We start from the raw sequence: 13,899 nt of genomic DNA on the forward strand, positions 1-13,899 counted from the left end.
GAGATGGCTTGATTTAGTAAAAGAATGGCACTGCCCTCCAGTTTGCAAGATCTGAGCAAGTCTGTTTAATGATGGGATGTTTTGGTGGTCTTTCATTTATAGGGTCGCCCTCGGTAGGAGGGGACTTGAGCGCAGGTAACACTGAACAAGGTGGGGAGCATAAGGAAAGGAGTAAAAAAAGTAAGAAACCAAGCAGAAAATAAAGAAGAAATGAATTCTATTATTAGTACCAAAAAAGTCAGGGGAAAGCGCGAACGCAGTCCCCCACTACCACAAATTATGCAGTCGAGTTTCCCGCATTTGGGGAAATCGCAGGGGTCAGCACACCCGCAGTGCAATGGATGAGCCTCACCCTGGGAAAACCTCCTTCGTGATCAAGGTGTCTCCCCTGCCAGGTAAGTATGCTTTCTGCCCGACCGGCCGCCCCTACCCACCGCCTCCGACTTCTATTGAAGATACGGCGGGCACCGGCCGGCCCCTCCCCCTGACTGCCCACGTCTTGGGGCGCGTCGCAGCCTCCGAAAGCCGGCGTATAAAGCGTAGTCGGGCCCCCTCCGTCTTCAGCATACGCCCCGGGGCCGCTCCCCCACAATGCCCTGCCGCGCCTCATCTGCATAGGGCCGGCCGATCTGGTTCCGCCTCCTCCCTCTGGCGCCGGAGGCGTGGCTCCTCCTCCGGCTGCCAAGGCTAGCAAAGGAAGCGGCGGGAGCTTCTCAGCCCGGCGGAAATGCTTGCGACTGCTTTTTCTTTATTGTTGTTCAAGCTACGCTGAACGTTTGTCCGTAGTATAGACAACCCGAAGCGATTGTCTTAAAATACATTTGTGTTGGTGTTTTAAGTTTTTTACGGTAATTAATTTACAGTACATAGCACGTGATTATTCAGAGAATTGTTATTTAAAAAATTCACAACATGTTTGGGATTCATTTTGCATGCAGTTGTTTTAGGGGCTATTTGTCTGGTGCGGGCTTTTGGCATTTAACTTTTTCGAGTCAATATCTTAGATGACAAAACATCATCCTGGGGTAAGCCCATCTGAGCAGGGCTGAGCTGTTTAAGGCAGATCTCTTATGGAGCAAGACTAAGTATGCCTGCTCATTCCACTTTTATTCCATGGGGCTTCCTTCCAAGAAAGCATTCTTAGTTGTGCGGATTCAAGTATTTCCTTAATACTGATGAAACCTGAACCCCTTACGGCAAACTTCTGCAGTGCGTTACAGTAGCTATAAGTATGGTTGTTTTACAGACGGTTCATCATGGCTGTGTTTCCCTGCATGGAGATCCCATGAGGGAAATGCTGCACAGGTTATGCCAGCCATCGATGCACGTACCCCTTAGTGGCTTTGTCAGGAAAAAGGCTGGTTATAACAGTTGCTTATGAGTAATTTCTTACTTTGGTCATATACGTACTCAGGGCCCAACCATTATTTTTTCAGGCCCAGTTCAAACTTGTAAACTGTCCTCATAACCAACACCACAATCCCTCATCTCATAAATATAATCTTATGAACCAGGGGAAAAATAGTTCTGAAATTACTGTTATATATCCTATATTTCTGAAAATTATGTTTTTGCAACTTTTGTTCAATAATAACATGCAACTCGAGAGTCCTATGAGTTTGCTAACTAAAAGGGATTAGCATGACAGCTTTTCATTATGTGGACACGCATATTAGTCACTCAATTGGCTATCCATCAGTTATCAAGTTCAAATCATGTATTAGCTATCCCATACAGGTCAGGGGAGTGGGGGGAGGAATGTTGTCACTGCTACGAGGCGATGCTGTGGGGTTGCTGGAATGTTGACATTGTGAAGCTGTGGGGCAGCTGGGAGTTCTGCTGCTAGTGGTGGATGCAGTTGGGCTTTGTGGGGGGCCGGATGGAATCCCTCCCCCTGTGATTCTCATGGCTCCCCATTTGTACCATAATAAATCTCTAGGGCTTTTTCTCCTATGCAGTGAAGGAAACCTGCAATTTTATAGACATTAGACTCTTCTTTAGCCTTTGTGCCTGCTATGTAGTTTTAATTTCTGTCCCCATCCTTTCTAGTTTTTCCCCAAATTCTCCACAAAAGAGAACTTTGAAGGAGTCTTGAAATGCTTTGTTACTAAATAAAGGGCAAGATTTGAATCCAGAATACAGAACAAGATTATCAAGGTATAAGCTTCCCAGAGACAAACCTCCCTTCATCAGATAGCTTCAACTTTCCAAAGCTTATACCCTAAAACTCTTGCTGTTCTTTAAGTTGCCATTGGATTTGATTCATACTTTTCTACTGCAAACCAAAACAGCAATCTACCAGAAACTAAATAAAGGGTGCAATCAAGAATCTTCTTATGCAGTCCTGGAGACCTAAAGAAGAAACAGGAACGCTTCTGACACCATGTGATGTTCCCGGTTGCTTGCAGGTCAGAAATCGATTTGTACTGCAGATAAGAGTATGCTCAACACAACGCCTTTTTATTAACGAGAGGGAAGATACAGGAGCAGTAACAACTGTTCTCAGGACAAGCGAGATCATATTAGTCTACAGTTCTATCTAACTGAGAATATTTAGAAGGGTGGCCGTGTAGAACAGGATTTTAGTTCGGTGGCACCTTAGAGACCAACAAGGTTTTCAGAGTGTAAGCTTTCGAGAGTCAGAGCGCCCTTCTTCAGACACCTGAGGGAACTCAGCAGGGGCTCCATCCCATGAGACGAAGTCCACTCACACAGTTATCAGAGGGGAGAAAGCAGATTGTCCCGTTGTAACATACACAACAAATACACCACAGCTCTGGGGTGGGGGTATATGATCTTCCACGGATGTTTCAGGTGGGTAGCCGTAGCGAGGTTCCAGTCTTTTGAGGCGCTGCTGGACTCGAACCTTGCTCATGTATGGAAGGATGTGAGACTCTTATATGTTACTCTTCTCTGGAAAAACGAGACTTTTAGACCACTTTTAAACGCAACCGCAGACATGGAGCACACTCGGTGCTTTGGGGCATCCTGGCTGCCAGACCGCCGACCACCTAAGGCTAGCGCAAGGTCCGCCTTTTGCGGCTCTTCTGAAGGGGGAAAAGAGTTTCGCCCCCGCCTCGGGATTCTCGCCTCACGTCCTCCCCTTTGACGTGGCAACCGGCTTTCCCCGTCGGCCATGTTGGTTGCGTCGGCGCCGCTCGGGCTGCTGGGTCCGACTCCGGAGTGAAGCAGGGAAGGCGGGCAGAGGCTGTTCTCGTCGAGGCAGGTAAGTTGCAACGAAAGCGGGGCGCGGGGGGAGCGAAGGGCTTGCGGTTTCTTTCAGTCGGACCCCGGGGCCCGACTGAGTGAAGTGGCAGAGGCGAGAGTCCCTTGGCGACTGTGACTCCAGGAGCTGGGGAGGAGAAGAGGCGCTGCCAATGGCCCCCGTACTCGCTTAGGTATGAGGGGCGTGATTTGGAAGCATAATTCGGCTGGTGCAAGTCAAGGGACTGAGGCTTTACTCCCTTCCCCTCCGAGCCTTGTGAGGAGAGGGGTCAGGGGGCTGGCTTTCAGGCGCCCCTCTCTGAACTAAGCTGCTTCGCCTTATCACTGGTTCTTCTGTTGTCCCTGCCCATCTAATTTCTGAAGCTAAAACTTATCCACAGATCTAAGAGAGCTTCTGTATCTGAGGGTAAAACTGGACTCCTTTTTTAAATTCTTTACTCGAGTGTGTGTGTATGGATAGATGATGGTAGGTAGTGCAGACAGCTCCCCACTTTCCCTCTTGAATTCACGTGGGATTCTAGTGTACAGTGACCAGAACATTTGGGGATATGGGCTTGTCTGGGAGAGCCAGGCCTTAATTTGGCAAGTGTATTAAAATGCCAGCTGCAGCTCTGTTTCCTTTCTCTTACGGCTTCTTTCACGCACGTTGGCTAATGCACTTTAGCAACTGGATTTTTCTTTCTGGAATAGGAAAATCTATTTGCAAACGATTGCTAAAGTGCATTTAAAGTTCATTGAAAGTCCAACGTGTGAAAACAGTCTCTCTCGCTGCACCCCACTCCTGTTTATGTTGCATTAAACCAAAGTTAATTGGGATTATCTGGTTATGTTGAGGGTGAAATGAACTGCACATTGTGTCAAAGATGTGTTGCAAATATATTCCCCTCTGCGAAATACCGTCAGTTTTGGAGCACAAGGAGAATGCATGTGTTCGGTTCAAGCAACAGAGCTATGGTGTTGTCTCAGGATTAACACATTATGGCACAAGCTTTTGTTGGCCTGAGCCAATTTATCAGATGCACAGAGGATAATTGAATTCATTTAGGAACCTTTAAAATTGCAAGAAATAGTAAGTAGATTCAGAATCTAGTTCTCTAGTTTGATTTTTAAAAACAATTTTTAAAAAGTTATAGCTGGCTTTAGGGATTGAAATACATGTAATACAATGTCACCTGCATTCCACTGGCATTGTTCAAAGAACAAGTTACCGCTAAAGGATTTATTTGTAGGCATGTATTTTGTTAGCTATAACAAGTATGCTGAAATGAAATCAGTGTCAGGAAGTTTACGGTTAGAGGGACTATGCTGGGGGTTCATGGGGAATTGATTGGGGAGGGGAATAAAAGATTTGTGATCCCCACATGTAATCCCCCGGCCCCCCACCCCATCACAACCCAGGAATCTCCAAGATTCCAGGATTCTATGAACTCTGAGGCTTGAACAGACCCATTTCTGCCTCATCCCCTCCACCCCCCAGGCTCTAAATCATTCTATGCCTCTTGAACATGCTCAGTCCTCATCAAGCCTTAAAAAAAAGAGTATTTTCCTTTTGATTAATTTATAAAATCATATTTTTCTGTGTACCTAGTAAGTCTCTCAAGTATGTAAAAACCCTGTATCTTAACTGTTGGTGATCTGGTTTTGCTGCTTATATGTAATGTCATCTGCTTTAGTATTAGATATAGTGTAATAAAATAATTATTTTAGAAGGAAGAGCTGAACGTATGTTGGAGTGAAATATTCGCTCTTGAAGGTGATTAAGTTTATGTCTTCTTAAATGGATATGACCAAGTAGGAATGTGCCCAGAAAGTTTATCTGGATTCAACTAGTTTTGTTTGTTGTTTAGATTCTTAAATATCATTCTGACACATTTCTGGGTTTATCATATTTGATTAAGTTTATGCTGGTTTAAATAAGAAGCACGTATCCTGGGTTTCATGTGTGTGTAGGATCTGCACTCTCTGAAACAGGCACGATCAGAAATACAGTTGAGACAGTTATCTATCAATAAAATGTGTTTATTGGGGCAAATGTATCATATCTTGGTAACCTAAAATTGTATTGCAATTGGGAAAACACAAAATAGGAAGAAAGTGGAGACATTTGCCAAAGTTCTTTGAACCTAAATGTGCGTTTGGCATTAACGCACGTACCAACCATGGGTTGTTGGAGAGATGAAATCACATCATCTTCCTGATCCACTTTCCAATTCATGATACTCAGAGATGAGTTGTGACATGGGCAAAGAGTATGTTACATTAGTAGCACCTTTGCTATGTTTGTCCCCCTTTTTTCTTCTAAAATACATGGAACAAAAAAGTGTGTGTGTGTGTGTGTGTGTCAGAGAGAGAGACTTGTTGGCAACATTAATCTGGGTCTCGTGTTTTGGATTGAGGTTAAAGGTGAGTCCTGGATGTAGAAAGATTGAAGACTACTGTTCCAATCAACACGTTGTATGCACTTTGATCCTTGTAGGATGTAAAAGCAGGTAATAATAAAATTACTTTTAAAAGTAGAAGCATTTCTCATTAATAGATTTGTTTAACAGAGTTTTAGTGCCTCGGGCATTATATAGACTGACATGGATTTAAATTCCTCAAGACATCTGAGCAAACTTGTGTAGCAGTGAGGTGCCAGTGAATATATTTGGTATATTAGTATTCACTTTCGTTTGCTTATTCTCGTAGGATTTCATTTGCTTCTAATTGCCTTTTTCTAAGTGACTTTAAGAACAAATCATAACATCAAGGCACATAGTTCTCAGCCAACTATATGCTTCCCTTCTATATCTCATTTCTCTAAGAAATTGTTTGAAAAACAGTATAGTCTGTAGTTGTCCCCCCACTCCCTTATTACTCACGGCCTTCTGTGGATTGCAGTGCTTCGTTACCTTTTTTGCTTCCTCCAGCCTTTGGTAATAGAAGCCTGTGTCTTTTCCATAAAGTCATAGTGCTATGCTTTCTCGTACAGGCAGCACGCAGGGTAATTCTCTTAATAGAACTAGTTGGATAAAGCAGAATTTCAAGGATGTTAATGAATAAAAATACATGTCAGTACAATGGCGCGCATATCAAATTCAGCAGAGGTTTTGAGGTTTTATCCTTTATAGCAGTTCCTTGTACTGCTTGACAAGCTGGTTTTGAAACCTGTGGGATTCAAAAGCTGATTCTTGCAGACCAGCTCAGTACAATTATATTATATAAGCTGTTAAATTATGAAATTTGTATCCTTGAATTTTTTACTGGTGTACTGAAGATACACCAACTGGCAAAATTGAATAAAAATTAATGTAATTTAAAGAGAGTTCATTCTAAAGCAGGATACTGAAAACAATTGTAGTAAAGTTTAAAACTCAGACCTTAAAGCAATGTGAAAAAGCACAGAAAAATTGTGAAGTGCTATTGAGTCCCTTTTATCTCCTCCAGTAAAAACCAAAGACCCTGAGCAAAACTTTTGTTAGAAATCTAGTGGTGTTCTCTTCAAGACTGTAATTTCAGAGGGCTAATATGTGCTCCCAAGTTTGATTTGGGAGATCTTAGTACAAATCTCTCTGATTAATATTTTTGAGTGCTACTTCACAGGGTTGGTATGAGGAATATTGTAATTTGTGTTAAGTCTTCAGATTAGGATAGAGGTTTAATAATAATAGGTTTAATAATATTGTATTTTATACAATACTGTGTTACTCACTGTGTTTTACATTATAATCTAAGAATGTAATGTGCCCTCTAATGGAGTTTGATATCCTGATAAAGTGTTAAATTAATTGTTTGCACAGAAAAGCAGGTCATGTCTAAAGCTTCTATATTGCATTTATTTACTGTCAAAACATAAACCTCACCATATTATCAAGAGGCTCTTGAGGCAGTTTCCATGCAAATATAAGCATAAAATAAATAAGAGAACAATTAAACAAGCTAAATGGACCTACATTAAAGCTAAAAGACCAATTGATTAATAGGCATTAAATCATAATGTACAGCTTTCTTTGAGTTAATAGGAAATAACAAAACTAAAAACAATAATACAACCACCACTTTAGAGAGGAAAGATGAGGAAAAAGCAGTAAGTGAACATGAGGCTTGAGGTGGAGGTGGTGGTTGCCTGGTCATGAAAGCCTGGTGCTAGGTTAACTGATGAAAGGAGAGATTTCCACAGCTGAGGCATCTTGTCCTTCATGCTCAGTCTCTTTCTTTCAGCAGATGGGGCACATGTAGTACAGCCTTATCTGCTGGTGTGTATGGAAGAAGGCTTTTAAAAATCTGGTCCCAGTCCATTTAAGACTTCGTAGGTAATCGCTAGTGTCTTCAATTGTGCCTGGAAATGAATCAGCAGTCAGCATACATCTTTTTTTACAGGTGATATAGGCAACCTTAGTGCTACCTCTTAAACATCCAAAACACGCTGACTTAATTCTTGTGTGGCTTTATTATCAACAGATTAGCTTCAGTTTATTAGCAGATTGGTCACCTGATTCAGATGAAAGGGAGAAGTGGAGTCCAGTGTGCTCTGTTTACTGATGACACTCTGAATCTCTAGAGGGATTCTGCTAGCACTTTTATTCAGATGTTAATTAGCATGGAGCATGAGAGAGAACACCATAGCAATAATGCTATAGGGCAGAAAAGTAGTCCCTCAGCACCACCTTCTGGAACTAGTAAGACAGATAGGATTGAACTCACCAAAATGTAGTGGCCTGAGTTCCTGTTTTGGTCTACCATATTGGTTGGTAGAGAAATCAGACTTCTACCAAAGACATGACACTTGTCACCAAGTTTATTAGCTTTACAGCATGTTCAATATATATATATATATATACAAAAAAAGTTAACACTAAAGCATCCAGTATAAGACAACAGCATAGTACTGAATCTCGTTTTTCAGTTTATCTCATTAATTTAATTATATATATATAGCCATTCTCTCACTCCTCTTATGAACTGTAGTTTCAGTAGCAAGTCTGGTAATATTTTTAAATTAATGAGATAAACTGAAAAACAAGATTCAGTACTATGCTGTTGTCTTATACTGGATGCTTTAGTGTTAACTTTTTTTGTTCAATATATATGGTGGGCCATGACTACTATAGCCTAGTCACTGGCATTAATGTCAAATGGTTAATAAACTTTGTGTAGAATAGTAACTGTCCATAATATGCTGACATGTGTTGTGGTGACCAGCGTATAGAAATCTAGTCTAAAATTATGAATTAAAAATGTTAGAATTGAGTCCTCATATATGTGCCTTTTTAAAAATGTATGTCATAATCCTAATATTTTTTAGACCAAAGTCATTTTCCAGACATGTTCCAGAGCTGTATTTTTATCTTGTCTTGTTTGTTTCGAATGTTTTGACATACTACCATCTCTTGGGATTAGCATCTAGAAATACACCACCTTCACCATCCAAACTGAATAGAAGCTCCTAGCAACTGTTCTTGTTTTTCCCCTCGTTGGGCTCTGCTAAATGCTACTTTATGCAAGTTGCTTTCTGATAGCTGGTTATCCAAATGGTGCGGATGTTATCTAGGTTATTCAGATAAAACATGGCTTGAGATTCTTATTTATTCAATAAAGTTAGCGTGTATCAGTGAATGTATGTTTCTGTTACAGGCATAGAAGTGTAGTAATGACAACCTTCCTGGAATTCATCCAGCAGAATGAAGATAGGGATGGCGTTAGATTCAGCTGGAATGTATGGCCTTCCAGTCGTCTTGAAGCCACAAGAATGGTGGTTCCAGTGGCTTCGCTGTTTACACCACTGAAAGAACGACCTGACTTGCCTCCTATTCAGTATGAACCAGTCCTGTGCAGTAGAACTACCTGCCGTGCTGTTCTCAATCCATTATGGTAAACCAATAGCTGTTTAAATTTGGTTAAATAGCAATATTTGTAATTCTGAAAAAATTTCATTAAAGATGCTGTGAAATTGTTGGATTTATAAATACTTTTAGTTTTCAAATTTATTCTAAAGTTGTATCGGGTTATCTAGTCTCTGATATTCAACATCAACTTTTCACAAAAACCTTGTTATGTCGACCCTTTTATCATAGTATAAAATTATACATAGGAAAAGACATGACAGTTATTTTACACATAAAAAGGCAAAATCTGATTTTCTCAGAACCTAAGAAAATACTATTAGTTTAAAAATCAACAACAGCTCTTTATTTGTGTTCTTTTCCTCTATACAGTATTGTTTTTACTTCAGAAATGATAAATTGCTGCCCGTTTCCCCCAGATTTGGAATTGTCATTGTCTAAGAACATTTGCAGGACTGATGTAATATTGCGCACTAACAGTGCAATCCTAAAAAGAGTTACTCCAATCTAAGCCCATTGTAATCAATGGGCTTAGACTGGAGTAACTCTTCTTAGGATTGCACTGTTAATGTACGCTAGATCTTTCAAAACTACTCTTCAGTGAGTGAAGTTGGATCTAGAATCCTAGGAACTGAATGAGTTCATAGAAGTAGTTCTTGCCTTTCCCCAGTAGACCACTCCCCACCCCCACTGTTGAGGGTTTGGGAACCATTCTGAACAATATGCCTTACAGCATGGGGAGAGGGCACAGCAAAGAGAGGTTATTGTGTGAATTTGCCTCTCTCTTGCACGAGGAGTGCAAGCTCAGTGAGCTTCCTTACTCTTCTTACTCAGCACTCTGACCAGTGCAAGCCGAAGAAGAGTTATTTCAGTCTAAGCCCACTGAAATCGAACTCTACTTAGGATTGCACTGTGTGTGTTTTGCATTCAAGCTGGACTTATGGCACAACTGCATATTATAAAACAGTTCCTAATTCCATGTATGCCTTGTGAGAGAAATGCAGGGGCAGGAGCAGGGAACTCTCTTGCAAGAGTTCTGCCTTCCACTTTCAGCATGTTTTTCTCCAGCTGCATTCAGATTGAGAATTATCTCTCTTAAGGAAAACTGTGAGTGTGAGTATTTGTAGAAGAGAACTGGGTGGGAGCTGGGAAGGGTTAAGCCTCCTCACTCTCAGTAATTTCTACCTTACAAGATCCCATGCTACCTTTGCTATTGTATACATTTGCAGAAGTCACCCAGTACAGGGAAAGGCAGAAACTCATCCTCTGGAAAGTCAGTTTTCATCCTGATCCCAAGGGCATTAAAGCTGGTATAGAGTGTAGTTTTTCCAGAGACTTTTAATATGTTTTTATAATAGTTCAAAACCTGTATTGACCAGAGTTCATGTTAGGACAGAAAAAGTAGATGTATGTAATTATGTCTTTCATTCCTTATTAAAGTCTCCAAAAAACTATCTTCTGTTTGCAGTCTTTGTCAAGTAATTGAACTCAACCTGATATAATTCCAAATAAAACATTAGTACTGGGATTGAAGAGGTGAAAATTGTGACAGCCAAATGCTGGGTCTAATGCTTTAATCAACTGAAAGAGAAAATAAACAATAGCTCAGGTGCTTTATACATGCATAAAAAAGCCACTGTGTTCTGCACATAGAAGTTTTTAAACAGAAAGATACTTTTCAGAGAAACAAGAGTTACCAGTAGTTAGTGATGACCAATAAGGATGTGAATCCATTTTGTTTTCCATTTGTTTGCTTTAGTATGAAGCCACTTTGTTGTTACATCTGACTTACATATATTAATTCATTAACCTTTTTCAACTTTATTTTTGTAGCCAGGTAGATTATCGAGCAAAACTATGGGCTTGCAATTTTTGTTATCAGAGAAATCAGGTAAGAAAAACTTTATATAGACTTCTAAGTATGCATATGCTTTAGAATTTAGGTATGAAGGAGAGTAATGTTGACAGTGGAGTGGGGGAGATCAATATAGACCTTCCAAGGCTTTTCAGGGCTTTTTTCTCCAAGGGAAGGGGGAGTGACGTAGGAGGGAGGGGGAGTGAGTGAATAAGTGAGATTTCTCCACTGTACAGGCTTCCCAAACTTGTTTGGTAATGGTTTGATGTTGGTTGTTTGTTCTGTTGGGCTTGCAACAGCATCCTTCCTTGCTTCAGTTTGGTTCAATCTAGCTTTTTAACATTGGTTCTGTTGTGCTTGCATTGGTCCTGGATTTTGCCTGCTCTGTTTTCTTTGAGTGACATTGGTTTCTGTTGGGCTTGCAATAGTGTCCTTCCTTGCTTCAATTTGGCTCTGTTGAGATTATCTTGGTTGATACTGGTTCTGCTGGGATTCTCTGTTTTGATGTTGGTTCCCTTCTGCTTGCTTTTGGTGGGATTCCCTTGCTTCAATTTGGTTGTATTGGGCTTTATTGGTTCAGCTGCCAGTTGGGACTGGCATTGGGAAGTGACTTTTGTCCAGGAGTTGCCCATTTGCCTAAGGTTTCTTTGGCTGTAAAGCCATGGAAATGTTTCCCCTATAACTAACAATGGAGAATGGCTGGGGGCACCTTGTTCAGGTGACAATAGAACAGGACCCCTGGGTACAATCATCCTGAAGCTTGGAGGGTATCTAATGGACAAGCAGGACTAGGTTAATAGCTAATTGGGTGACGTTTGCTTGAAAAATGCCCCCCTCCTGTCCTCTAGATAGCTTTTCCCATAGGGAATAATAGCCCAATATTTTTGGGATTCCTCGTTAAAACTGAACCTAAATTGAGGATCTGTCTTAGCTTTCAGGTATCCGGAATATTTATGATATTCCTGAATACCAGATCTGAATTAAGCAGATTTGGGAGGGGCACACACCGTAGTTTAAACAATTGTTTTATAAAATGTGTTCTGTTTTGTTTTTTGGTAGCACATATACTAAAAAGAGTGTCCTGTTTTGAAAGTTGCCCTCTGTTTGATCGCTGTGGTCAGCAGGGTATAAATATTTTAACAAATAAACTTTCTTTTCCAGTTTCCTCCTACGTACGCGGGTATATCTGAGATGAACCAGCCTGCAGAACTCTTACCTCAGTTTTCTAGTATTGAATATGTAGTACAGGTAAATACCATGATTGAAATACCTTGTGGAGTGTTGAAGAAGCAGAATAGCAGTTGAAATGGACCACAACATCCAGAGTTCAAGAATACTATTGCAACTTGTGGTACTGTACCAGCAATATAGTAGATCAGGTTTGCGTCTGCAATTGTCATAACCAGTTGTGACGACAGGAAGCTTGGTTTAGATCCACCCTGAAGTCAGAGGAAATGCAGGGTATGAATATTTTAATAAATAAATTTAATAAATAAAGAGGAGGAAAGGCATTTAAATAAATAAATATTAGTAGGAGGACATCCTAAAGGCAGAGCTATTTGTGTAGCCGTTATTCTACACGCCTGTTTCTAAAACTATAGTTGCGGTGCAGTGTTGCAATACAGATTTACGTGTCTTGGAATCTGCTATACCTGTACAAGCCAGTGCAAATCATTTTGTGTGATGTCAGAAAGATCCATGTGTGTTAAGTTATAGATTTTAAAACAGTTTTGGAACCAGTTTTGCACAAGTATGTTCATAGTAGCATCAGTGGGATCTAGTATGCTTGTTGTTTTATTAATGCTGTTTTCCTTACCTTTTACCAGTCACATTAATATTTCAGTGTTGTTCACTTTTGCTTAAAGCGTGGACCTCAGATGCCTTTGATATTTCTTTATGTTGTTGACACCTGTATGGAAGATGAAGACTTGCAGGCTTTGAAGGAATCCATGCAAATGTCATTGAGCCTCTTACCTTCAACTGCACTGGTAGGACTTATTACTTTTGGAAGAATGGTACAAGTTCATGAGCTTGGATGTGAAGGAATTTCCAAAAGTTATGTCTTTAGAGGGACAAAGGATCTTACTGCAAAACAACTTCAGGTAAATACAAAATTAATATTTTAAAAATGGTCTTGCACATTCTTGTAGTTTTGCTCCTTCAGAATTCAATGAAGTCATAGTTCAAGGAACTGAAAGTTTTCTTACTATATTCTATGAGAAAATTGATATAGATGTCTCCTACAATCTTTTGTGTTTCAAAAACAACAACAAAAGTAATTTTAAACAAATAAGAAATATTTAATACAAATAATGTTTTTAATTTAGGGGTGTATTGTATCACATTACAAATGAGGTATGTTTGTGAAAAAGATTTTTTTGCTGATTTTCCCATACCACTGCAGCTCTGGTGGCCCTTGAAATTTTTTCCTGGGAACTGGAACAGCTTTGAGAAGAATGTGGGATGCAGGTGTATTGGGCTGTATCCTGAAGGGCGTTGGAGCTGGCAGAAATCAGTCTCTTTCCTGTTCCATAAGAACTTCTAGAATTTATGCAGAGTGTGCGTGCATGTATATAGGGGAGATTTTTTACTGATTTCTGTCTTCTGGATGCTGCTCCTCTATACTGCATTCCAAATTCCCAAGGACACTCTCATCCTCACAAATAGCTTTTTAGGGGGCATTGAGAATTGAAGAGGGGGTTCCTCCTGTGAACTTGTTCTGTTTGTGGTGTTATAAGATCCAACCTGCAATTGTTATTCCAGTCTAAGCCCATTGAAATAAATGGGCATAGACTAGAGCAACTCTGTTTAAGATTATGCTGTGAATGTATAACTAAATTGTTATATTTTATTCTAAAACATATTCTTAACAGGAAATGCTAGGACTTACCAAAATGAATGTTTCACAAGTGGGTCGTGGTCCTCAGGTGCAACAACCACCTCCTTCAAACAGGTATTTTAGAACACTAAATACCTTTTCGGTAAGCCCTGGCTCGT

The 13,899-nt window shown here is 40.3% G+C and overlaps 1 protein-coding gene and 1 non-coding gene across 2 annotated transcripts in view; one reads left to right on the top strand and one right to left on the bottom strand.

The window, feature by feature from the left end:
• Positions 1-239: 239 nt before the first annotated feature.
• On the bottom strand, positions 240-403 carry LOC129325338 (U1 spliceosomal RNA). Its single transcript, XR_008596599.1, has one exon. It is a non-coding gene; the product is annotated as a U1 spliceosomal RNA (small nuclear RNA).
• Positions 404-3,128: 2,725 nt separating this feature from the next.
• Positions 3,129-13,899, top strand: part of SEC23A (SEC23 homolog A, COPII coat complex component) — a 37,268-nt gene continuing 26,497 nt past the window's right edge. The window contains exons 1-6 of the mRNA XM_054971953.1: positions 3,129-3,226; positions 8,839-9,075; positions 10,881-10,938; positions 12,064-12,150; positions 12,768-13,004; positions 13,776-13,855. Of these exons, the coding sequence (XP_054827928.1) occupies positions 8,855-9,075; positions 10,881-10,938; positions 12,064-12,150; positions 12,768-13,004; positions 13,776-13,855 (683 nt within the window). The 5' untranslated portion in view covers positions 3,129-3,226; positions 8,839-8,854. The remainder of the gene's footprint in view (positions 3,227-8,838; positions 9,076-10,880; positions 10,939-12,063; positions 12,151-12,767; positions 13,005-13,775; positions 13,856-13,899) is intronic.

Source organism: Eublepharis macularius, chromosome 2 (assembly GCF_028583425.1).
Source record: "Eublepharis macularius isolate TG4126 chromosome 2, MPM_Emac_v1.0, whole genome shotgun sequence".
In the NCBI taxonomy this organism is placed as follows: Eukaryota; Metazoa; Chordata; class Lepidosauria; order Squamata; family Eublepharidae; genus Eublepharis; species Eublepharis macularius.